Source organism: Acinonyx jubatus, chromosome D3, assembly GCF_027475565.1.
Source record: "Acinonyx jubatus isolate Ajub_Pintada_27869175 chromosome D3, VMU_Ajub_asm_v1.0, whole genome shotgun sequence".
Taxonomy (NCBI): Eukaryota; Metazoa; Chordata; class Mammalia; order Carnivora; family Felidae; genus Acinonyx; species Acinonyx jubatus.
The window spans coordinates 1,580,295-1,603,731 of NC_069392.1; the positions used below are offsets into that span (position 1 = coordinate 1,580,295).

The window sequence follows — 23,437 nt, forward strand, 5'->3', positions numbered from 1 at the left end:
CCCGCGAACAGTCAGTAACGTCGGCAGAGGCCAAGGGCTGTGGACGCCTGAACGTCTACCCACGGAGGCCGGGAGAGACCGGGGGCAATACTGCCACGGTCAAGACCCGTGAGGCGGGTCGGCACACCGAGGCACAGCCTCCAAGGTGTGCAGAGCGAGCTCCCCTCTGCGGCAAGAACAGAGGGCCACACGCTCATGCCTCCCGCAGGGAGAGGGGCCAGCCTCGTGCTCACCCTCTGCTCTCTGCACCGAGGCATCCTCCCGGCCCATGTTTCACCTTTACGACACGAAGCATCCGTGCTCTCCTGTCCCGGCTCTCCGTCACAGGCCTAGGAAGAGGCCTCAGGCTCCTGCAGGGCCCCTGGCTCCCGGGCGGCCCCTCTCCGCCTCGGCTCCCCCCACGGTGCAGAGTCAGGACGCCTCTGACGAGAAGCGGTGGACGTGTCCGGGCTCCCCCACCACAGCAGCACAGCCCCGGCCCTCAGCTCAGCCTGGCGGCCCGGAGCCGACCGCCTGACCGCACCGAGCCCTTGGCCTCCGGGTCCCTCATGTCAGACCCTCCTGGACAGGGGCGCCGCTGCTCCCCCTGGCTCGTCACCCTGCGTCCCCGCTCCCGGCCACCGCCCTCGGCCTTAGCCTGAGGAGTACATGGGTCCCGAGGCCACTGTCGGCCTCCCTCTGTGGGGCAGCTCCAGCCCCCACGCGGCACCCGAGCAGAGGCCTCTTCCAGAGGCGTCTCCAGTAAAGGAAGCAATTCCTTCCTCTAACGGTAGCAACCTGGGTCTGGCGGGAGGAGGGAGGAGAATGAAATGTGGCAGGAGGGGCCTGACTCCAGTGAGGCCCGTGGCCAGGACTGCAGGCCTGGCTGGCACAAGGGCCGGCTCCCAGCAGCACCCAGCCAGCTGCCGCCTCCACAGCATGGTCCTTCTCCCTCGGGTTCCTTCCCGCCTCTGGGGCCTGCTTCCACACATCCCGGGTGAGCATGGGGGCCTCCTTGCGTGACAGGGGTCCTGGGGGGAGGGATGGGGCTGCAGGCAACATGCTGGCCCCAGAGAGGCAGCAAGGCCACCAGAGTGGGGAGCCGAGGAGGGAGACTGGCAGGCAGGAGATGGGAGGGAACAGGGGAGGGTGGGAAGGGATGGGAGGGAGCAGGGGAGGGTGGGAAGGGGTGGGAGGGGCAGGGGGGGTGGGAAGGGGTGGGAGGGAGCAGGGGAGGGTGGGAGGGGGCAGGGGAGGGGCGGGAGGGGCAGGGGAGAGAGCGCCAGGGGCCTGGGGGGTGCAGGGAGGGCCATCAATAGGGAGACAGGTCCCCCAGCATCTCCCAGGGTCCCCCAGGGCCATCCCTCAAAAGAATGAAGAACGGGGAGGCTCCGTGCTGACACCAGCCGCACACAGCCCACTCCTGCTCCCCCAGGACGCCTCCAGGCTCCTCAGCCACCTGGTCACCCCGGGGCACCCTCACACTCCCTTGGAAGTCACTGTCACCTCAGTTAGGCTGATGCTTGGGGCTCAGTTCTTGGGGCCGGGTGCTCAGAACTCAGTGCTCAGGGCTGGGCACGATCCCCAGCACAGCTCCACGGAGAGAGGAACCCACGTCACAGATGGGGAGGCTGAGGCTCGGAGCAGGCACTGGCCGCAGGCCGAGCTGGCTGACCAGGAGCCAGAGCGGGGCCCCTGCTGACCGCACCCCGGCGAGGGGGGGCAGAGCCACACAACAGGAGGTGCTCCCACGGGTAAGTGACATGCGCACACGGGGACCGCCCGACGAAGGGGCCGGCTTCCCGATGGTGAACCGTGCCCACCTCCGCCTACACATCTGAGCGCCCACACATCTGAGCGCCCGCACGGCCGCTCTTGACAGGCCCACCGGGACCACAAGTACAGCTCCGAGAGCAGGCGTGTTAGCCCTAGTGCGGCCGTGTCGTTAGGTCCTCACGCTACAGCCACCCGCGTCCTCCCTGGCGGCCAGGCCAGAGCCCTCAAGTGGCTTCAGGCAGCTGCATCTGGCGGGTGGCCGCCAAGCACGGGTCCTGTAACCGTGGGGCCCGAGTGCGGAGAGCCTGAGGGGAGATGAGACCCCTGCACACCCACGCACGCACACACACACTCGCCCGCCCGCACACGTGCACACACACACATGCACCAGCCCACATGCACGCACATGTACACACCCTCACCCATGCGCACGCACACACGCCCTGCAGCTCCCGTCTCAGGCGGCGTGGCGTGCCCCAGCGGTGCCCTTCCTTCCCCACCCTGCGGCCAGATTTAGAAATGCCCAGAAAAGCCAGGAGTTTGCTTCGGGACACGGGTTCCTCTGAGTCACAGACCACAGACCCCGACGGCTCCCGAGAGGCTTTTCGCACAAGTTCGCGAGGCCACCTGGGAGCTTGCGTACGTCATAACCAAGTACAACTGTCCTTCCAAAAAGAAATACCTTTACCTTCCGCTTTTTTCCAAAAGCCCTGTTTAGTGCATATGTCACTTCCTCTCCCAGGAAAGCGTGAGAGAGACTTTGCTGTCTTTCGAGAAGCAGAAGAGCCGTGAGAACCACGAGGAGGAGCAGAGAGGTTGAGCCCCAGGCACGGGGAGGGCGGCAAAGCGGAGCCGGGGAGGGGCAGCAGCGGCTTGTCAGGAAGCTCCGGGCGCACAGACTTTTTTTTTTTGAAGAAAACCAAAATCAAAAATTTTAGATAATTTCTCGGACTCTCGAAATACTGACAACGGGTAAAGGAGGCAGGCCCACCGGCCGGCCGCCAGACCGGGGCTGGGGTTTGCGGCTCGGCCTCAAAGATCTGCTCCTTCACTGCGACGACCCCCCCATCCGCAGCTCCGGGACAGCTGACCCACTGGAGGAGCCAAGGGGTGGGCAAGGGGGCCTCTGGGCATCCGCCAGCTCAGGGACTGTGCCCACCACTACCCTGCCACGGGGGCAGCCTCGGTGGGGCCGCCCATCACCGTGTAGACAACCAGACTGTCCCCCCGGAACGTGCACCTCGGGTGGGGGGCCTGGAAACAGGTGGGACTGGCTGGTCCCCACGTCAGCCCCTCCTCCTCCGCCAAATCCTGCCAGTTCCGATTCCCCTTCCTAAGGATTCATCTCTGAGCCGGCTACTGCGGCCCCACCCCTTCCCGGGTCCTGACTGGGCCAGCCACGCGGCACCCACCACGGCAGGGCCCGGCTCCCCCCGTCCCCGGTGCCTCTGCTGGCCGGTCCCGAAAGGTGACCAGTCCAGCGCCCGTCTACCTCCCCTTGAACATGGCGAACAGGTCCGTGTGCCCAAGCCATTATGGCAGCACGCATCAGGCTTACTATTGATGCGGCCACACTTGGCGTCGGGGGACACGGCTTCCCGGTCTCCCTAAGCTCCTCTCCCGCGGAACGGACCCATTCTTCCACATGCCGCTCACACCGCGCGGCCTCTGCCCCACGCCAGGCTCCAACCAAGCCACTGGGTGTCAGGAGGAGGGAAGCCCCGCACCCACGAGCAGGCCTTACCTACGGCCTCTTCCGGCTGCTGATTTTCTTATTCAATCACGTTCCCTAATTCCTCACAGATGCACGCACGGGGGCTTAGCACACGGGCTGGGACTGCGGTCCAGCGTCTCCCAACCCTGACAGCCCAGAAGGCACTTCTGTACCTTTCTTCCGATCACACAGCGAGACATCACTTCACGTCGCTGAGCGCGTGCACGGGGACCTCACACGACTTTATAAAGAGGAGACATTTGGGCGCTACTCTGCACCCTGCCCTTTGCACATAACGATGCCGTGGAAGTCCCTCCAGGCCAGCCGGTCCCTCCAACTCACTCTCACAGCTGCACGTCCGTCCTTGGTGGAGTCCTTGTCCTGCTGACAGAGGAGCGGAGGTGGGCCGTCCTCCTTGGCGTAGAGGTATCGGGACCTGTGCGCTCCTTGGCATTAGGTTAACACTTCTGTTATTCTGTTCTCTCCACTACAGACGAGGCTGGGAATGCTCTGACTTTACGTGTTATCTTACTTCCTCATTCTTTGAATTCTACGACATAGATTCTCACAGGTGTACTGAAATTCTCGGTCTGTTCTGGGGTCTGTTCCGCGTATCTGCTTTCCTGGGCTTATGTCGACACCAAGTTATTTTGGCCACTAGGCTTCACAGGGTCCACTGTGCCGTGCAAAGTCTCTCCTGTTCTTCTCCTTAATTTTCTTGGCTATTCGCGGAAACTACTGTTCCAAAATTAACCTGAAGATAATTTTATCCAATAGTAAAAAAAAAAAAAAAAAAAAATCTAATTTCTTGGGATTCTTGGCGAAAGTGACTTTTGGGAGGTGCCTGGCGTCACGACTCCTGATGAACGTGGCCCCAGATCTACAGGTGGGGCTATTCCCCAGCCCCGTCCGAAGTGTACTTAGCTCGGGAAGTGCTGGGGCTGAGTTTTTGGGATTCACGTTTACAACAAAGTCACCCATTCTTGTCCGCCGTCGGAGGAGGTATAAACTGGTACAGGATCCCCCGAGAGCAGCGTAAGTGCCCCCAGGTCCCCCTGCCAGGAAGTCATCCTAGAGAAGAGTGTACGGACGTTGCACTGCTGGGCTGCAGGGAAGAACCAAGGACGGGAAGCCAGCTTGGAGCCCATCAGCAGGTGACCGGCCGAGTGCCCTCCGAGCCCGGGCTCCTGATGTGCAGTAGGTGCGGCAAGGACGAAGCGGACGTGTGGGCGCACGTGGGGACACACTGCCCGCGGGAGAGACGGCCCTGAGCCCGTGTGGGGTGCACACATGCGGGGGGAGAGGGGAACATTTCCGGGAGGAGGAGAGACGCTGGAACAGGTGTGGCTTTGCAGGAGCAGCATCAGGAGACCAGGAGACAGATGGGGTGACACTGCCTTCCTTTTTGCCGCCTGATCGTCGAGAACACACACGTGTATCGGCTATCATATTAACTAAATGATTCCTAATAGAAGAACGTAAGGTCCAATGGAGTGACAGCCACCAAAGCCAGCCACAGCCAGGGTGACCAGTGCTCTGGGCCAGAAGGATCCCCGCAAACCAGCCACCCCGGAACCGTGCCGGGGTGTCTAGGACGTTGACTCTGCACGATCAGCAATCAGTGGGAGGGCATCCGGGCCTGCTTCCCGCTCGCCGTGGTGCCCCCACCGGGGTCCTGCTGACGAACAGGTGGGGGCCCCACGGAGAAGAGCGAGCAGAGCGAGGCATGGAACATCCCTCGGGGTCCCGGCCCCGCTGCCCCAGGCGCCACGTGGAGGGGGGTTCACGGGAGGGGTGCGGCCCAGGGAGACACGCAGAGGGAAGGTGGTGAGCTCCCAGGAGAGACCCTGGACCAAGACCCAGCCCGGGAGGGGCTCAGGAAGACGGAAGAAAGCCAGTCCCGCTGTTCTTACTAAATTAGTTGCCACAGATTTGGCATCTAGTGTGATAACTGCCTTTATGTTTTAACGTTCCTGAGAATGTTCATTTTTAGCACGGATAATTATGAATCATTTTCAAATCAACCTTTCCCGGCAATGAGTAGATACGATTTGCTTCCACGAAGACACCCACAGACTGTCCAAATCTGGTGTCACCTACATTGAGTGGTGACAGATTTGTATCATAAATGCTCTGTGACTGGCTTTTCTAGCTGACTGGACTGGCTGACTTCCTGTCCCACCAACATCCCAGAGCCGGCTTCCTGCCTGCGCCCACCTGTCCGCCAGCGGCCTTTCCAGGGGGCAGGGCCCCGGCTTTAGGATCGTCCCCCAGTCACCTTGGGCAAGTCCCCGAGGCCCTCACCTGTGACGGGAGGACGGCAGCTCCCCTGGAGACAGAGAGCAGGCTGCGGCCGGGGTGCCCGCCGGGCACCTGTCCCGTCCACACCAGCGCTCGCTCACAGCCTGCTCCCCACTCCCATCTTCCCTGACTTCGGTTACCTCTCTGCCCCCAACACTTGAGTCTGCAGCTCTGGCTTTGAGCCTGGCACCTGTCCCGAGAGCCACCCAGCCCTGCCTCTGTGCACAAGCCTCGCACCTGCTCCGTCCCCGCAGGCTCCTGCGGCCACGCCCTCCCCCCTGAGGCCACCCACCCGCACCAACTTCTCAGGGAGGCCCTGCGGGCTGCCCTCTTCCAAACAGCACCCTCCCCAACCCCATGTGGTTTCCACGTCGTCCTCGTCACCACAGGACAGAGCGCGCTTTCAAGTGTGGAGCGTCTGCGTCCCCACTCAAGATCCCAAGCACCGTGACAGTCCCAGGGCTGTGTTCCCCAGGCCCAGAGCAATGCCTTGAAAGCCTGGGGTCGTCACCTCGAATCCAGTAATTTCTTGTTGGATGAATGAGTGAGCTCAGCCCAGCCCCCTGCCTGGGCCTCACTGTCTCCACTTGTAAATGAGGGGACCTGGCCGCAGCACCCTGGGACCTTCCCCGCCCTACAGACACAAACGTTCTGCGGATGGCAGCCTGGGGCCTCCCCGCTCCGGAACAGCTAAGGCGGGTCGCTGACTTCCACGTGGGACCCACAGGGACATGGCGGAGCCACGCAGGCTGAGGCCCTGGTAAGACAGGAGAGGAGATGGGCACATCCCCCAGGGAGAAATGCTGGCACGGCTCCCGCAGCCTGCCCCCTGGTGAGGGGTGTTGGTGGGCACGGGACACCGGGAATGGTGGAGTGTCCCAGGGTGCCTCCTACAGCCCAGGGAGCTGAGGCCCCCTCTGCACTTCAGGGAGTTCTGGAACTTTCCATTCCATCCCACCTCACTGGCCCCACCTCACTGGCCCCGGCCCACCCCCCTTACCTCCTGGCTGCTGATGGGGCAGAGCCAGAGACCATGCCCTGACTCAGGCAGCACCGGGCAGAGATTGGGGGATGGGAGAGAAAGCGGGTGAGAGAGAGCCCCAGGGGCCAGGGGGTGACAGAGGGCCCAGGGGACAGGGACCAGAAGGGAAGGGGGTGCCCAGCACCTGAGGGGCGGCTGCTGACCACACGTCACTCCCACTGGGATGGCCTGGGGGTCACACCTGCCTGAACACAGATATACCGCGCGGGGCACCAGGTGCACACAAGCCCGTGACAGCATCGCCCAGCAAAGCTCTGAATGTTCTGAAGGACACCTGAAAGCAGTCGCCAGTCCCCTTCCACGTGTGCCTGAGGGACTCCCCTCTGGAGCCTCTATAAGCAACTCACAGTCCTGACACAAAATCCATGGCACGTCCTGCAAAGGCAGGAGCCCTTCCCGTGCTCGTCACCTCCGCCCAGAGCCCCCCGAGCCCCCTCCTGCACCCCGAGCCCCCTCCCGCCTGCTGCGTCTGCACTCGCTGTGCCGCGGCCTGGGGCATTCTTCTCCCCCGGCCCCTCCTGACCACACAATCAAAAGGCCTTCCCACCCCCACGCACATCATCCACGTCACTTCCTTACCTGTCTTTCTCACTAGCACACAAACCCCTCAAGAGCGAACTCGCACCATTCCTCTAGTTTACAGCCAAACCCCCAGGGCAGGTGCACGTGCAGTGGTCACGGACGAGGAGCCAGCCTTTAGGTGGCGACCCGGGGTTGCGAGGAGTGACGCCAGGCCAAACGAGACTTCCACAGTCCTGCGCGCATCAGGTTCCCACCAGTGCCCCGTGGACCGGATGTGCCGGTCATGGCACTGGGCACAGCGGGCCCCGATAGCAGAGTGGGCCCTCCAGGCTCCAGTTCACTCTCCAGGCACGGCACAGGGGCCTGAGGGCTCCGGGCACCTGCCCCGATGAGCGGTGGAGGGGGGGGGGGGGGGGGGCCGTGTGCCGAGCAGGGACGGTGCACGGCTGCGTGGGAGGAGGGAGCCTCTGCTCCGCCCAGCATCACCAAACCCGCTGACTCTTCAAGAGGAGCCAGACAGTCAAAGCTGTAAGTCAGAGTTTTCAATTTCCAAAACACAGTCTGGGATAAACAAAACATGTCTGTACAGGTGCCTGGTTTTCCAAGGGCCTGAGGACCGATCCCTGTCTCCTCCCCATCCTCCTGCCCGCACACAGAAATTCAGTCTCCTTTGGGGTCTGGAAGCCAATGAAGTCATTCACACACAGGAGTCAGGGACTGATAACAGTTCAGAAGAGCCTATCCTGAGGCAGCTGCATTTTTAAAGAGCACTTTTTTTGTCTTCTAAACGTTGCATGCCTTAAACCAATAACATGAACGTCTAGCTCCTAGGGCCGACTGTGCGGTCTGGCAGGAGATAAAGATTAAATATTCTGAAGCAGAGAAACCCAACCAGGAGGGCCTTCCTCCACCCTTGACCTGAGTCTCCAGGGAAGGTCATGTCTCCAGTGAGAGAGGAGGACAGCAGAAGGTTCTGGATGTCCCCTTCCCCACCACAGCACCTGCTAACCCTGGAGCTGGAAGTCAGGTCTGGAAACAGTCCAGAGCTCCGCCCGCAGCCCCCCTCTTATCCCAGGGCAGAAACGCTCAGAGGACACAGTGCATATGTGCACCTGTGTGTCACCACCTAACACCTTCTCTGGACGCTCGTGCGCCCTGGTTACAGCCGAGGACGTCCCCGTGCTGCGCTGGACACACCCCGACTCTCCCACAGCACAGGCTTCTCAGCCCGGTGACTGAAGGCAGAGAATGCTGGCACACCTGTCCTCCCACCTGCACACAGGCCTTCCAGAAGGACCTGGGGTCTGCACAGGTGCTGCCTTAGGAAGCTTGCAGCAAAGCTTTGTTTCCTTTTGTTCTGTTTGCCAGAGAAGTAGAGCTTCCCAAATGTCCCTAATCACAGGGTCTCCCTGACGAGTGGAGGCTGCCGTCCACCCCGCTGTGGCGGAAACCCCCCCGCCCGAGACTCTGGCAGGTAAATCGCCCCAGCCGCCCGCGGCCTGGGGTAGGAAGGGCACTTGCTCGGGTCCGGGCACCCGGGCGCCTGGCTCTTACCTCCAGCGGGACCACCTGCATCAGGATGGCGAAGTTGGTGAGGTGAGTGCAGCGGCAGACGGAGTAGCTGAGGTTCCCTTCCGCGAGCACGCAGCCCTGGTTGGACCAGACCCCTTCTCCGGAGCTGGGGACACAGGAGAGAGGGGCAGCCGGCTGAGGGAGTGGACGTGCCGGTGCTGGCCGGGCGGCACAGGAACGAGGGACAGGAGGGCAAGGAACCTCCCGGCCGACACACTCCCGAGGCCCCTGGCCCACGGCCCAGAAAAATAAGATGTGCTCGTCCTGGACCTGGCAGTCCCACCTGCAGAGAGCTCCGAGGGGACACACGTGAGCCCAGAGGACACACCCAGGGGTCCTCGCCGAGTGACACCACAGAACATTAAAGCAGCCCCGTGGCCGCCATGAGGCGCTGGGTGAGCAAAGTGTGTGGTTCACACAGAGGTGACAAAATGCAGCACGTCGGTCAGGGACGTGTATCAACGTGGGTAAAACACGAGCCCTAACGCATCGCGTGCACGAGGTGCAGTCGGGGCACGCGGAGCGTGAAGCAGAAGAGATCGTATGTTCTCCGTGAACGTGGGCCTAACTTACACGTGAATTATTGAGAACATCTCAGACTGGTGACCTCCCGAGAGAGGATGAGACACAGCAGCCAAAGGGATGTTGGTTTTTTCACAACATTTTACTTTTTTAGAGATCAATGTATTGACCTGGGACTTGTAACCCTTCTTAAAGTGACTGCAAGCAAACCGTGATTATTCCTTCTTATGGTGACGATATCAGTGATGACGATTTTCTTCGGTACATCTCTTTGTACTTTTTAACTCTCAAGATGATGTTTCCATGGTTCCTCCCAAAATGACAACTTTGACTCATGGGCAAAGACAGATCTTTGCTTCGGCCAGAGGTGGGGTCCTTGGGGAAAGCTTTCCTAAAGATGAACAAAGTAGCAGATGGGAGTTTCTCTTTGTTTTACATTCAGTTTTAGTGGCACTGTCAGCCGTGGATGGAGCAGATGAGAAATGAGGCCACCCCGGAGGGGCCCACGTCCCTTAGGGAAGCACGCCCTGGTGGCATTTTCACTGCCACCCCACACAAACGTAGTCCGGGTGAGGCTCTGCCACAGAAGCCGAGGGTGGGGCAGGAAAGGGTCACGGGGCATCTCTGGGTGGGGACAGCGGCTTCAGAGGCACTTTCTGGGATGCACAGTCCACTCTCCACACGGAGGTGGGGCACCCAGCAGAGGCCAGAGAGCACTGTCAGTCGGAGGCCCTAAGGCCCTGCCTCGTAGCCTGATGCTCCCGGGACCTCGAGGACAGCCAGCCAGGCTGGCAACTGGGCTCCATGTGGCTCCTCTGTCCCTCTACGAAGCACATAGATGCCACACTCCCATGAGAGGCTGGCCTGGAACCAGCAGACGCTGGGCCACATGAGCAGGGTCACGGGGATGGACAGTGTGCCTCTCTGTACACAGAACAGCACTGGGATCTAAAAACCACGGGAGTCACATCCTCCCAGATGGAGCCACAAAGGCGTGAGGACACCTGCATCGGCCAGGGCAGCCGAGCCCTACGCAGCACCTCCTCCCTCGAGTGACACCCACTTCCCAGGGACACCCACAGAAAGGCGGGCTCCCCAGCCACACACGAAGGACCTGCCTCGGGCGCTGGGCCCAGCAACACCAAGGATGCACGACCCTGTGACCTGGGACGCTGGGGTCTACGCACAAAATGCCCACTCACTGGCATGCATGACTAAAACGTGGGACAAATGTAACAAGATCCCACACGGCAGTTAAGAGCGATGTGGGCAGACCACAGCCCAAACTGTGGTGGGACGGGACACGGAACATGGATTGGAACGAGACCACGGATTTCCTTTGAGCATACGTTTAACTCATGCACCAGTCACGGAGAAAACACACTCCTGAGTCTCAGCATCGCGGCTGCCGTGAGGGAGCAGGAGGGGTCAGGAAGGTAAGAAGGTCCCCAGGGAAGCCTGCTTGGAATAACGTGCTGATATCATGCCTATATCACTTCCTAACGTCTAGAAAGAAGTGACCAGAATTCTCAGCGCTGGGTGAACATCTTTCATAGGTAAAATGGAACAAACACATTCGGAGACGAACAGGAAGTGGTAGCAGACTTGCGCTACGTAAGGAGTTCGAGGGATATGACGCCAGACAGAAACTTCCATCCACGCACAGAGTCAGAATAGCGTGAAAACAGACAGGCGTGAAGGAAAACATGTAATTGTTGTGTTCTTATTTCCAGTGGCTCCAGAAGGTCACTAATCTGACGTGTCTGCAGTGGAGAGTGTGTGACAAGAACAGCACCCATCAGGAACAGACACTTGTAAAGGAAACAAGGGGCATCCGCCAACACTGACCACATGCTGGGTCATGAAGCAAGTTCTACAAATTTAAAAGGACTGAAGTTAAAAAAAAAAAAAAAAAAAGAATGTTTTCAGATCATAAAAAAAAAAAAATCAATTAGAAATCAACAGCAGAAAGATCTCTGGAAAATCCCCAAGCAGCTGGACCAAACAACACACTTCAAAGCAACATGTGGCTTGAAGAAGAAGTCACAAGAAAGGTTAGAAAACATGTTTCACCTAATGAAACAGAGCAACGTGCCAACACCATGGACACAGCCAACTCCGCGCTCACAGGAAAATTCACAGCACGAAACATTTGCGTCAGGGAAGAGTCGAGGCCTCAACCAATGACCGAAGCCCACACTCCCGGAAGTTAGACAGTAAAGGGCAAACGAATCCCACGGCAAGAGGATGAGAAGAGACCACGTCAACAAAATCGAGAATAAAAATGCAAGAGGGGAGAACACTGCAAACCAACGGCGGTGCCTTTGAGAATGATCCGTAGGACCGATAAACCTCTCGTGCGAGCGGCCGAGAAGGCGCGGGGAGCTGCAGATGGCAGGCGCCAGCTGAGGAAGCGGCGAGGGGACAAGGACACAGACCGCCTGACGTGCACTCAGGCTGCGAGGGGACACCGCGAACTACTCTGTGCACGCACTTTAAACATGGTCCGGACACGTTCTTCAAAAAAGTAGCTGCCAAAACACAGAGGACACGTGGCCCGAATGGTTCTGTGCCAACTAGAGACGCGTGACGCGTGCTTCAAAGCCTGCCAACAACAAGAACTAAGGCTCAGACGGCCCCGTGGTGAATTCGATCAAATGCTGCAGAAGAAACAAGACCAGTTCGACCTACACTGTCTGGAACGAACCCTTTACAATGGTACGGTCACCCTGCTACCGAACCCAAAGGCTTGACGAGAAAAGGAGACTACGGACCAATTTCCCCCACGAACACGGACACAGAAGTCCTCGACACGGCTAGCAGATGACACTCGACGACCTGTGAACGAACAAGGCACCCGGGCAAGCAGGCTTCCTCCCCGGGACGCAAAGCAGGCCAGCGTGCAGCTTCACTCACGCTGCCCAGAAGCGGCCCGCGGACAGGAGGGAGCCAGGGAGGGGCCGCCCGGCAGGAAATGACCACAGGGGGCTGTTCACACACACGACGACGCGGGTGTCCTCATGCTAACGGAAGGAAGCCGGACTCCACGGGCTACGCACACAGCGGTTCTGTGCCCGCGGCGTTCTCGCGGACGCAGAACCGTGTTGGTGCAAGACAAATCGGCGGCTGCAGGAGCTGGAGTCCGGGGACGAGTGACAAGGGGGCACACGGATGGGGCAGGGGCTGGGCCCGTTCTGCATCCTGACCCCCACGGTCACTCGTCTGTGAAAACTCAAGAGCCGTGTGACAGAGGTGTGGCCGTTTCTGCACGTGCACTTCTGGCTGACAAAGAACACGTGGGGACGGGGACGGCGGACGCCCACACCACGCCGGCGGTGTGGGGATCGAGGGCAGAGCAGGAGGGGACAGGCGTTCTTCGACATCGTCCGTGACGGTGGATCCCGGGACACCCACGCAGGCACAGAGAAGGGCGCCCCTGGCCTGCGCTCCAGCTCACCGAGCTCCAGCAGGGCTGAGGTGCGACAGTGCACCCCAGTGTGGGCCGTGTAGGCCTGGGAGGCCTGCACGCCAGCCGGGGAAGAGCTGCTTGCCCAGCGCCCCCCGCCCAGCCTCCCCCCCCCCCCCCCCCCCCCCCGCCACCGGCCAGTGCGGCACAGCCGACGGCGACGGACCCTTCTCAGGCCGCGGTGGCGCCCTGGCTGCACTGGCTGCCCGGGCTTTCAGGGGCGGAGCCCTGCTAAGTCCCACGTGGTCCCCGAGAACACCTGCACCAGTGCCTCCTTCTTGTCTTGCCCTGCGTCCCGAGGCGTTTCCAGCATTTACAGACAACGCTACTGCGTTGCCTCCAGAAGGGTGACCCGGACCATAACCTGGACGCGGTGCGCCCACCCGCACCTGCTCCCCTCCCCCGGCGGCCCCCCCCCCTCCTCTTCCACTCTCCCGCCAATCTCACACACCCCCCCCCGTGCTCCCCCCCCCCTGCTCTCCCAACACCACGTTCCTCCCCCCTGCCCACCCAGTGCTCCCCTCCCTGCTCTCTCCTACACCCTCCCCCTCCCTTCCCGCTCCCCCCGCACCCCCCTCCAGTCCTTGCCGTGGCCCCAAGCAGGCAGTACCTGAAGTCCAGGAAGGCACAATACAGGAAGACCTGGTTGCTGCTGTTGGTGGCCTCGCTGCGCTGCCGGCGGGACTGAAACGAAAAGATGGGTATCTTCATGAGGCCGCTGGACAAGCCAGGCTCCTAGCACTGAGCTGAGCACTGCGCCCCAGCCCACGGGAGACCTTGGGGTGGTGCCACAAGAGGCCACCCACCCTCCAGCTCAACCCCGTCGTGGTCACAGAGGCCACGGCATCGGCCACCTCACACCCCCTCCTCTCCTTCGCCCACACCAGCCCAGAAGCCAGGGCCCTGCCCCAGGGCCTTTGTACTTGCCACGTCCTCCCCTTGAGAGTGCTCTTCCCCCTCGATGATACATGGTCTCCTGCAGGTCTGTGCCACCTGGTCACCCCAGAGGGACTTTCCTGCCCAGTCGAAACGGTACCAACCCCTGCACTGTCCACCCCTTCCTCAGCAGTTTACATATTCACTCATTTGTTTGCGTGCTGTCTTCCCCACCAGGAAGTCTGTCCTGTGCCCTGCTGGCCAGCTGGCTCTTACCACGGGCTGGTTGAATGAGGACAGAGGAATGAGCAGACCAGATCAACCTGGGGCTCTCGTTCTCCCCCAAGAGACAAAATTCCAGCCCTGGACCTTTCCTGGATGCCAGCTGGGGCACTTGGCCGCAGCGGCTCTGCCCAAAACGGATCGTGGGGGGTCCGCCCAGAACCGCCACCGGGAAGCTCGGGAAGCGGGAGCGCGGCAGGAAGCCAGGGCCACTCCGGACTCACGGTGTCTCTCAGAGTCCCAGTCAGTACCTCTCACGTGGTCGCCCGCCACTCACCCCATCATCTCATCCACCAGCACTGCTCACGAGACCCCGCCTGGTTGAGGGGCCGTGTGGGCCGGTGTGGGAGCCAGCGTGGGAACCAGCGTGGGAACCAGCATGGGGACGAGCGTGGGAGCCAGCGTGGGAACCAGCGTGGGCCAGCGTGGGAGCCAGTGTGGGTCAGCGTGGGCCAGTGTGGGAACCAGCATGGGAGCCAGCCTGCTACGGGAGAGGTGAGCGACAGGGCGGCTCCCTCGCCATCCCGGCTCCAGACGGGACCTAAGTTCCTCTTTCCTGGTGCCAAGATGTGCCTGTAGCAGCCCTGACGGGTGCCCTCTGGACCCACCGCAAAAACCAGAGGGTCATCTGTCATCGGCTGCGTGCCAGAACCATGGCTGATGGTCCCCGAGCACACAACACAGTTACATGTTGCCATTTATTACTGATATCTTGGCAAAACGGAATCTTCACTCCTTTTGTTTCTCTCTAGTACTAGCATTATCTTAAGGCCTTGTTGTCTGTGCCTGGAAATTCCGTAGACCCCTCCTGCCCAGGACCGTGGCCGGTTCCTCCAACTGCTCACACCTTCACCGCCTAGAGACGCCCCCACCACCGTCCCTTTCCTAGTTCACCTTTTACACGGCATTCAACACCACCAGAAACGTGCTTGGTTACTGCCTGTGCGTCACCTGTGTTCCTCCACGACAGTGAGGCCCCCCAGGGCAGGGATGCCTGCTACCCCCCGGGGTCGGCACTGCCACACGGGCAGGAGTGCCCGAGGGGGTGTCCAGCCACAGCCCAGTCCACTGTGCTGGGCTGCATCAGAAACCAACAGGCCATCCTCTCTCCGAGCACCTGCCGCGTCAGGGCAGAGGGGCTGGTACCAGGGAAATGAGTTGAGCTGACCAAACCCTAAGAGAAAGCGGAGGGGCCAAGCCACGCAACGGCAGAGCCAAGGGAGTCCAGGGAAGAGCCTAAAAAGGCCAAGCCTCCATTTATTCTTACTCTGTTTTCACATTCCACCCAAGACCCCTGACCTCGCGCCACCTGGGCCACCTGCCGGTGCCCCTTCCCACACTCACCGCAGAGGGCGCTCTTCAAAGGCATCACCCAGGAGCCTGGCGTGGCCCATCCCAGGCCCCCCCCCCCCCGCAGTCGGAAACAGGGGGTGGGGTTTTCACAAGACCTTGGGGTGACGCCCATTAATTTGAGAGCCACTTGTCCCCTCCCACCCCGCCTCAGTGTCCCAGCCACTGTGAACATCGTGTTCAGACATGCAAAGTCTCATCCTGCAGCCACTTGGGGACACAGAAGGTTGTGAGCAGGGGAACTGCGACACACAGACCCACGAAGTGCAAAGTCCAATCAGGACCGGGTGGCGGCCCCCACCTAGAATCGCTGGGGTGCCCTTGGCCGGCCCTGCAGGAGCACCAGGCATCACTGTTCACGGGCAGGTGCGTGTGTGCGTTCTCGTGTGCCGCAAAGGCGGGCGGGCGCCAGCAAGGGCTGCAGGCAGCCAGCAGCCAGGCGCACGCGTCGGGGGGCGCTGAGGCCCGAGGGAGACACGATGCCCTCCCCCACCGCCTGCAGCGTGGAGCCGGCTCGCTCTCACTTCTGGCCAAAGGGGCCTCTCCCAGTCCCGACGCTCTGACTCCAGATCCGAATTCGAGGGGATTTAAAAATCAGCCCCGACCGCGGCAAGCCCAGCGCGCGTGTGGTCAGAAGAGCGGAGGCGCAGACGGTGCTCCCCGGGGCCTGGGGTCCAGGTCACACCCCAAGTCGGGAAACTCCCGCCCTGGCATCCGAGGCTCCTCCCCACGCCATCCTGCGCCAAGAACAGCAGACCGCCTCCTCATGTCTGGAGTCTGCAACCGCTGGAACGGAGGCCCTCAGCACGTCTCCAAGAACGGAGGCCTAGAATGTTCCCAGGAGCGTGATTGGTGAACACATGGGGAGCAGCGCTGCCAGAGACAGGAAGGTGAGTCATCTGTGTCACGGCCCCATTTCCTGGAGAAACGTGGGAGGCGCCGACGCCCCGCAGCCTCGCGAGTGACGGGACCAGGAAACGGGGTGTGCTCACCGGGGCGAGGGGCAGCACCCTCATCTGCACGCCTCCTGTGCCCTGACACCGAGGCGCTGCGGTCTGCAGAGAGCGGGCCTTCCAGCAGGAAGCTGGTCCTGCTTCAAGCCACCTGACGTCCCCAAACTCACATAGGTGTCACATGGGCCCTAGGAGCATCTCCTGCGGGGCCTGAGACTTTCTCGGAAAACTCAACCATTTGGAGAGAAGAAAATGGGATTAATCGAGTATCCACTGCCTACCGACCATAATCACGGTGCAGAAGGGTGTCTGCTTCCGGAAGACGCATCTCAGGCGCAGACAAATCTACGAGATAACAACCCATGAACGTCCCTTGCTTGGAAATCTGTTTGCTTCGCATCCAAGTATATAGTTTTCCTACAAAGCAGGGGGAGAGACACCTGCCTGTCGCTGCTTCCAGCAAATACACAGAAGGCACCACGGTCCTTAATTCTGACCCTCAGGAAAGCCACAGAAGGAGTCAAAGGCCACACTCCCAGCTCAGGGAGCAGTGCACAGGGACCTCGGCGGATGGTGGGGAGCAGTCCTCTCAGCCGGCCACCCTCGTACCCAACCCAGCTCGTCTCCCGACAAGCCAGGGGCCAGGGCTCCAGATGGCTGGGATGTCCCATCTTTGACAAAAGCAAGAAAAACGAAGTTAATTTTGGAGGGGAGAGATGATGAAGAAACCCCTTAATCAGCCTCAAAATCCTGGTGTTGGCCGATGTTCCTTGTCTTCGAGAATTGTAGGCAGGGGAGCAGGGTGGACGCAGCCCCTCCTGGCAGACACCCACACGGACCCCGGCACCGGTAGCAGGGGCCCCATGGAGGAGACGACTGAGGAAACACCTCCAGAAACAGGTCGGAAGACAAGAGGTCGGGGTGGAGAGGCCTGCAACCCAGCGGAGCAGGGGCTCGCCGTCCATGGACGGGGCTGTCCCTCCTGGCTCCTGGAAGAGGTAGGCGGTGGGGGGCACTGAGGACATGCCTGCGTGCTGCGCTCACACACACAACAACGTCCCCTTCGCCCCAGGCGCGTGTGGACCACAGGCACCCTAGTTCAAGGTCACAATCAGGTCATCCGAGGTCACCCCCAAGGCCCTGACACAGGCACCCGCCCTCCTCCCCTGCCCAAATGCTGCCCGAACCTCCCTGTCCCGCGACCCTTCCAGGCACCTTTGAGTCGGAGGTGGCAAAGTCGGGTCTGTCCTGTGGAAGGACCCGTCCCAACCGCACGACGCAGATGCCCGTGTGGTGCTGGCATGAGCTCGTTTTACCTGCAGGTGACAGCCCAGCGTCCCCACCTGCCTCTTCTGTCCACCTGCAGCTAAGTGCGGCTGGGAGGTCAGCACCACGGCCACTGGGGAATGGGGTCAGAGATGCCCACTGAGCCCTGGGGACCAGGGGCCACAGGCACGTGGGGCTCATACAACCCCGGAACACAAGTTTCTCGGTCTTTCCACTGCCCCCTGGGACTCTGGGACCCTCCAGGAGGGTCTGAATTCTCAAGCGCGATCCTCCGTGGCTTCCCACACCCTGTCCCGTTAACCCCCCGACTCCAGAGGAACAGCCTGAGGACCCGGGACCGTCGGGTTCCAGCTCACAGTCCGCCCGTCAGCCGGCTCGGCAGCGGAGGGAAACAGGCACAGAATTGCTGGGATGTTCGGGGCCAAAACAGAGGAAAAATCTGGGAAGTCACACGGGGTCTGCAATCAGAACAGTCCCCTCAAAACAGCCCAACGTGTTTTCAAGTCACCCCCGCGCCCAGGTGACACCTAGTCCTGAGGTTCTCAGCGGAAAAGGCGCCAACACGGCCAGCCGGTGGAGCAAACCAGAGGAGCCGAGAGGAGGCAGGAGAGAGGAGGGAGGGCGGCTGTGAGTCCATTTTTGTCGGCAGTGGGCTTTGGGGGCGTTTCCGGAAGCCTCCACCCGTTTCACATGCATGAGCTGCAAAGACGCTTGTCTTTATAAAGGAAGATCTCGTGTTGAGCCACAAGTTTAGGGCCGTTGGGCCCAGACGCCACGTGTGCTTACTGCTGTTTCACGAGTCTGAAGCTGACACGCACACTTGCTTCCGGTCTGCTTCACACAGAATCGAGGCACCTTCCCGTCCCGGGCTTCAGGGTTCAACTTGCCCCCGCCCTCTGGCTAACCACAGACACAGAGATGTCAGGGGTCCCAGTACGCTCAGGAAGGGCGGCCCCCAGGCTCCCCCCGCCGGCTCCAGCCCTCACGGCCCTCTCCCTTCTAGTCCAAGAGAGGAGGGTGGAAAACACACTGGGATTCATCTGAATTAAGACAAATTCACACAAGTTGCAAAAATCTCTTTTCTGTGCGGGATCGTCAGTTTTCCTCAATTTTCTTGCATCATTTCCTCCCATTAGAAAATAGGCTCCTTATTAACATCAGGTGCCATTTACTCCCGTGGCAGCGCTTCTAAAAATACGTTCTGCGCGTGCTCAGGAGCATGAAATAAATAACATGACTGCCCAAACACACGGGGTTAATTGTAGAAAGAAAATGAGTTATAAAAACATGTCCTGGGGCGCCTGGGTGGCTCAGTGGGTTAAATGTCTGACTTCGGCTCAAGTCATGATCTCACAGTTCATGAGTTCAAGCCCCACGTCGGGCTCTGTGCGGACCGCTCGGAGCCTGGCACCTGCTTCGGGTTCTGTGTCTCCCTCTCTGTCTGTCCCTCCCCCACTCATGCTCTGTCTTTCTCTCTCTCAAAAATAAACAAACATTAAAAAAACTGAATATAAAAAAATCAGTAAATTGGACTTCCTAAAAATTAACAACCTCAGCTCTGCGAAATAGCCCTTGAAGAGGACAGCAACACAAGCTAGCAGGAAACGTTCACGAACCACACGTGTGACGCAGGCGTGCGGTCTAGAACATGTAAAGAACTCTCACAACTCAGCTACACAAACTCTGCAGAATCCAGTTAGAAAGCGAACGCGGGGCACAAGGAGACGCTGCACTGACGAGCACGTACGGGCAGCAGGCCCCAGAGGAGACGTCAGCAACGCTACCGCCAGGCAATGAAGACCCACCATGAGGGCAACGGAGAGAGAAGGTGGTGACCGTGTCAGATGCTGACGAGGGCACGGACGCTGAGCTGCCCACACCTAGCGGCTGGGAGCGTGGAAGGAGACGGCCGCTCCGGGACATCGTCCGGAAGTGTTGAAAAATATGAAGAATGCTTCCCCTGTGACCCCACAAAACGCCTGGGCATTTATCCCACAGAAATACAAGCCGTTTCCTCAGAAAAGCCTGTGCACGATTGTTTACAGTGGCCTTCTTCTGAGAGCCAGCACCTGGGAACAACCAGAACATTCTGTACCGGGTCAGCGCCGGGTGCACTGGGGCCCGCCACGCCGCGTGACCACCCGCCTCGAGAAGGCGCGAGCCCGAAGCAGCAGTGACCAGGACAGGCCTCCCGTTCGGCTGAGAGAGAGAAGCCACCAAGCTCAAAAGGTGCCCCACGGTGCAATTCTCATTATTCCTCTCTCAGAAGGACGGGATTATAAAGACGAAGGACAGACCCCGGGCTGCCAGGAGTTGGGGCGGGGCTAAAACAGGTGGGCATCTTGGTGACCGCGGGGGTTCCGGGAGCCCACACCTGACTTAAAACAACCGTCTACACCCACAGCGCGTGCCGACGTCCACCCCGGCTCTGCAGCTGCACAATCAGTTCCGTCGTCCGTAACCACGGCGGAGACCAGGCGCGGGCTCCACTGACCTCTTTCTTCTACCTCTGCAACTTCCTGTGAATCTGTCCTCATCCCGAAATAAAAGGTTTTAAAAGGGTTCCACTGCATCACTTTGCCAGCCGGAGGAAACACAGGCTTGCGGGAGGTGAAGGTACCGACCCACTAAGCAGGGCTTCCTGTATTTAGGCCCCGTGTTGATGAGCCGCATTCCGCCCAGGAACGTGGGGTTCCTCGGTTGGCCAGCGAAGGGGACCACGGGTCACCGAGTGTTGTTCCCATCATCGTGGACAATGCTACTCTCGTTGGGGATCACCCTCCCCTGCCTCCCCAGCACCTCGAGTCTCCACTATCTGTCACCAACGGAGAGTCCCACACAGACAATCCAGCACACCCAGATACACAACAGACCCAGGACCCCGCTCCTTCGTGGGGCTTCCTCCCACCTCCTGGGGCCCCAGTGGCTCGGTGAACACCCACGTTTGCATCCCGAGGCGTACGCTGTGTTCTCACTGTGAAGCACAGTGTCTCCTGTGTGGTCTGGGCCAAAACAAGGGAAGCGATTATCCATCATCCGGGGAGGGTCCGGCCACAGCCCCCCGCCCCCGGTGTCAGATTCCACCCTCCACCCACATCAAAGCGGTCAGCTTTTGCTTCTAGACCTCTTTCTGTGTTATTTTTCTTCCCAGACGCCTCTTGCTCATGGAATATTTGGGTTATAAGTTATTTCTCCCTAGACACCTGGTTTGAATTTTTCAAAAATGTTCTGCAAACTTAATTTTACTGTCATCCGTGGTGTGATGGAAGAAAAGAAAGACTCAGAACTTAAAACACGGCTTCAGTAATGATCTGCTCGTCACTCCCATATGGATCTCCGCCTTTCCCTCCTGCCCCTGAATTGTGCGGCCAGCAGACCCAGGACTCCCATGTGGCTGGCCCAAGTTTCGTGAACACGTTCTTTGTAAGTGTAGAAGGACCTTGGTCCCTAAATTCATCATTCTCACTGGTTCTTCTTTCCAATGGCACATGTCTGGTTTTTTTCCTACAGGAAGAAAATCTTCCTGGATTATAAACTATAGTTTGCCCTCTAACGTATGTGTGAAAATAAGGGCTGACAATCAAAACAGTAAATGCCGTTTCCGTGTCTATCAGCTGTCCTCAACTGGGGGGGAAAATGTATTGTTTTCATAACACAAGCTACGAAGCAGAAATCTCAATATAAACCTTTAGCTGCGGGATTTGCAGATAATCAGGAAACTGCAATTATAGGTATGCCCCGAGGGGCCACACCAAGGAGAGAAATATTTTTATTTCTGTGTAGATAATGGTGTGGGCTGGAAAGGTTATATAATTCTGATCTATTTTACAGCCTGGTTCTGTGGCTGCTAATAATAACAAATCGTGTTTTCGATCTTGAACTCATCCATAAACCACATTAAAAGTGATGCTATTTTCCCTGAAAGGTGAGCAATTTAACTTAGAGAAGAAGGGAAGAATGTCGAACTCACAATGTGCGTTCTAGAACCGTGGAGACCAGAGACGCTAGATTTTCCCGTTTGCCGCTCTATTTTACAAGTTCATAAGTAAAACAGTTTAATCCAAATTTTCCTGGACGTTCAACACGCATGAAAAAAAACTCCTTTTCTAACAGAGGAATTACAGTCTTTCCCTTAAATTATCTTCCCACTCATTAAAAGACAATTTTCCACAAAGGTGAAATCATGACTCTCAGAGAGATCAAAATGAACACGTATTAAAGATATTGTCTAACTCGCTGATGAAGGAGGCATGAACTGTGTTACTACCACCTCCAAGGAAGAGTCAAAGAATCATGCACATAGGAGGCCACCAGGAATGTCGGAACAAATTTGCTTAATGGATACAAAACTGTCAAAACTGACGGATGTCCACAGGGAAATAATCATCCGGCTGACCGTCCATCCTGGAAGACAAGGTTTCAGTGGCCAAACTGACCTGAACACAAACAGTGACGCAAGCAGGTAGAAGGAAGCAGGAGGTCTCCTGACCAAGGCAGACAGGGAATGGTTGGTTTGTCCAAAAGCCAAAGGTCCTGGGGTATGAACGCGGCAGTAACTTCTGAAATGAAAGCCTATCATTCTCGGGGCACCGAAAGCATGTCAGAGCCTTTCCAAACCACTGTGCCTGCTTCTAGGGAAAAGCTCTTACTTAAAGACACGCTTTCCCACTGGGGCAGAGCACACTGGCAGAATTAAGCAGCCTCGAACAACGAAGGGTGTCGCGACAAAATGAATAAAACCTTTATAACACGCAGGGGCATAAATACCGAGAAGAGGAAGAGGCAGCCGTGGCCCAGGGCAGTGAAGGGCAGAGGGGCGCACGGCCTGTGACACCCCGCCCCACCCTGGGGCAGGCGCGACCCGGTGAGAGGTCCTCCGAGGAGGCAGTGACACCACGGCCCAGAGAGAGGCCTGGAAAACCAGCGCAGAGGCCCGGGGCCCAAGTCCGAGCTGCGTGTGGACCCGGGGACCGCTGGCCCTGAGCGTGGCACAGCGGGGCCGGGAGAGCCCCCGTGCGTCAGGAGCCGTGAACAAGGGCCACGCTCCATCCTGTGGGCGCAGCTGGGCCACTGGCAGGTCCGGCCGCTGAGGCTCACGCTGAGGCTGGTGGGGCCCCTGGCGGCTTCAGAGTCCCTGTGGCCCCTGCCCTGCTCGCGGTGGCCACCACCACGTGTTCTCCAGTGCAGCCCACAGAGCTGCCGAGGAAGCGCGTGTCCTAGCGCTCTGTCGCTCCGGCGGCTGGGGACCGCTCGCGCTTGGCTCAGTGTGACCTTGGCTCCTGGCTCTCTCCCCTTCTTTCCGCAGACGCCCCTCACCATGAGGTCCTAGCTAGTCAGTGTTTTTCTCCCCCGACCACTCCTTGAAAAGAGAAGCCCGATCCCGCCGCGGGAGGGAACCAGGCTGGGCGACACGGCCACCTCCTCGCCATCCTCACCCGAAGCCCTGGCAGCCACCCCCTGACTCCGGGGGGAGGCAGTGCCGGTGACGGTGGTGGCCAAGGGCAATGATTCTGCCCTCAGGACACAGCGCTCCAGCTCCCACCGGACGGTGTGCCGGCTGCAGAAGAGCTTGCCTCGGGGCCGATCTCGAGACACGAGAAGACACAGAGACGGGAATGCGGCGTGACCCATGGCTGCTCCGTGGCCCCTGACCTCTCGGGGCAGGTGGTAGGAGCTCGGGCAACTTGGCCCAGAACCGGACCCTGCCCTGGACCAGACCCTGCCCAGGAATGGACCCTCAGGCTGCTACGGCCCCGCTGGCCTCCTCCTCCATCAGACCCCTGAGCCAGTGGCCG

General features: G+C 59.5%; 1 protein-coding gene across 5 annotated transcripts in view; it reads right to left on the reverse strand.

Moving 5' to 3' along the window:
* The window catches only part of ADGRD1 (adhesion G protein-coupled receptor D1), a 124,212-nt gene that overhangs the window by 31,127 nt on the left and 69,648 nt on the right, over positions 1–23,437 (reverse strand). For all 5 annotated transcript variants that reach the window (XM_027044286.2, XM_027044287.2, XM_053206590.1 and 2 more), the window contains 2 exons: positions 13,505–13,578; positions 8,889–9,012 (listed from right to left, as the gene is read on the reverse strand). In XM_027044286.2, coding sequence (XP_026900087.1) covers positions 8,889–9,012; positions 13,505–13,578 — 198 coding nt within the window. The remainder of the gene's footprint in view (positions 1–8,888; positions 9,013–13,504; positions 13,579–23,437) is intronic.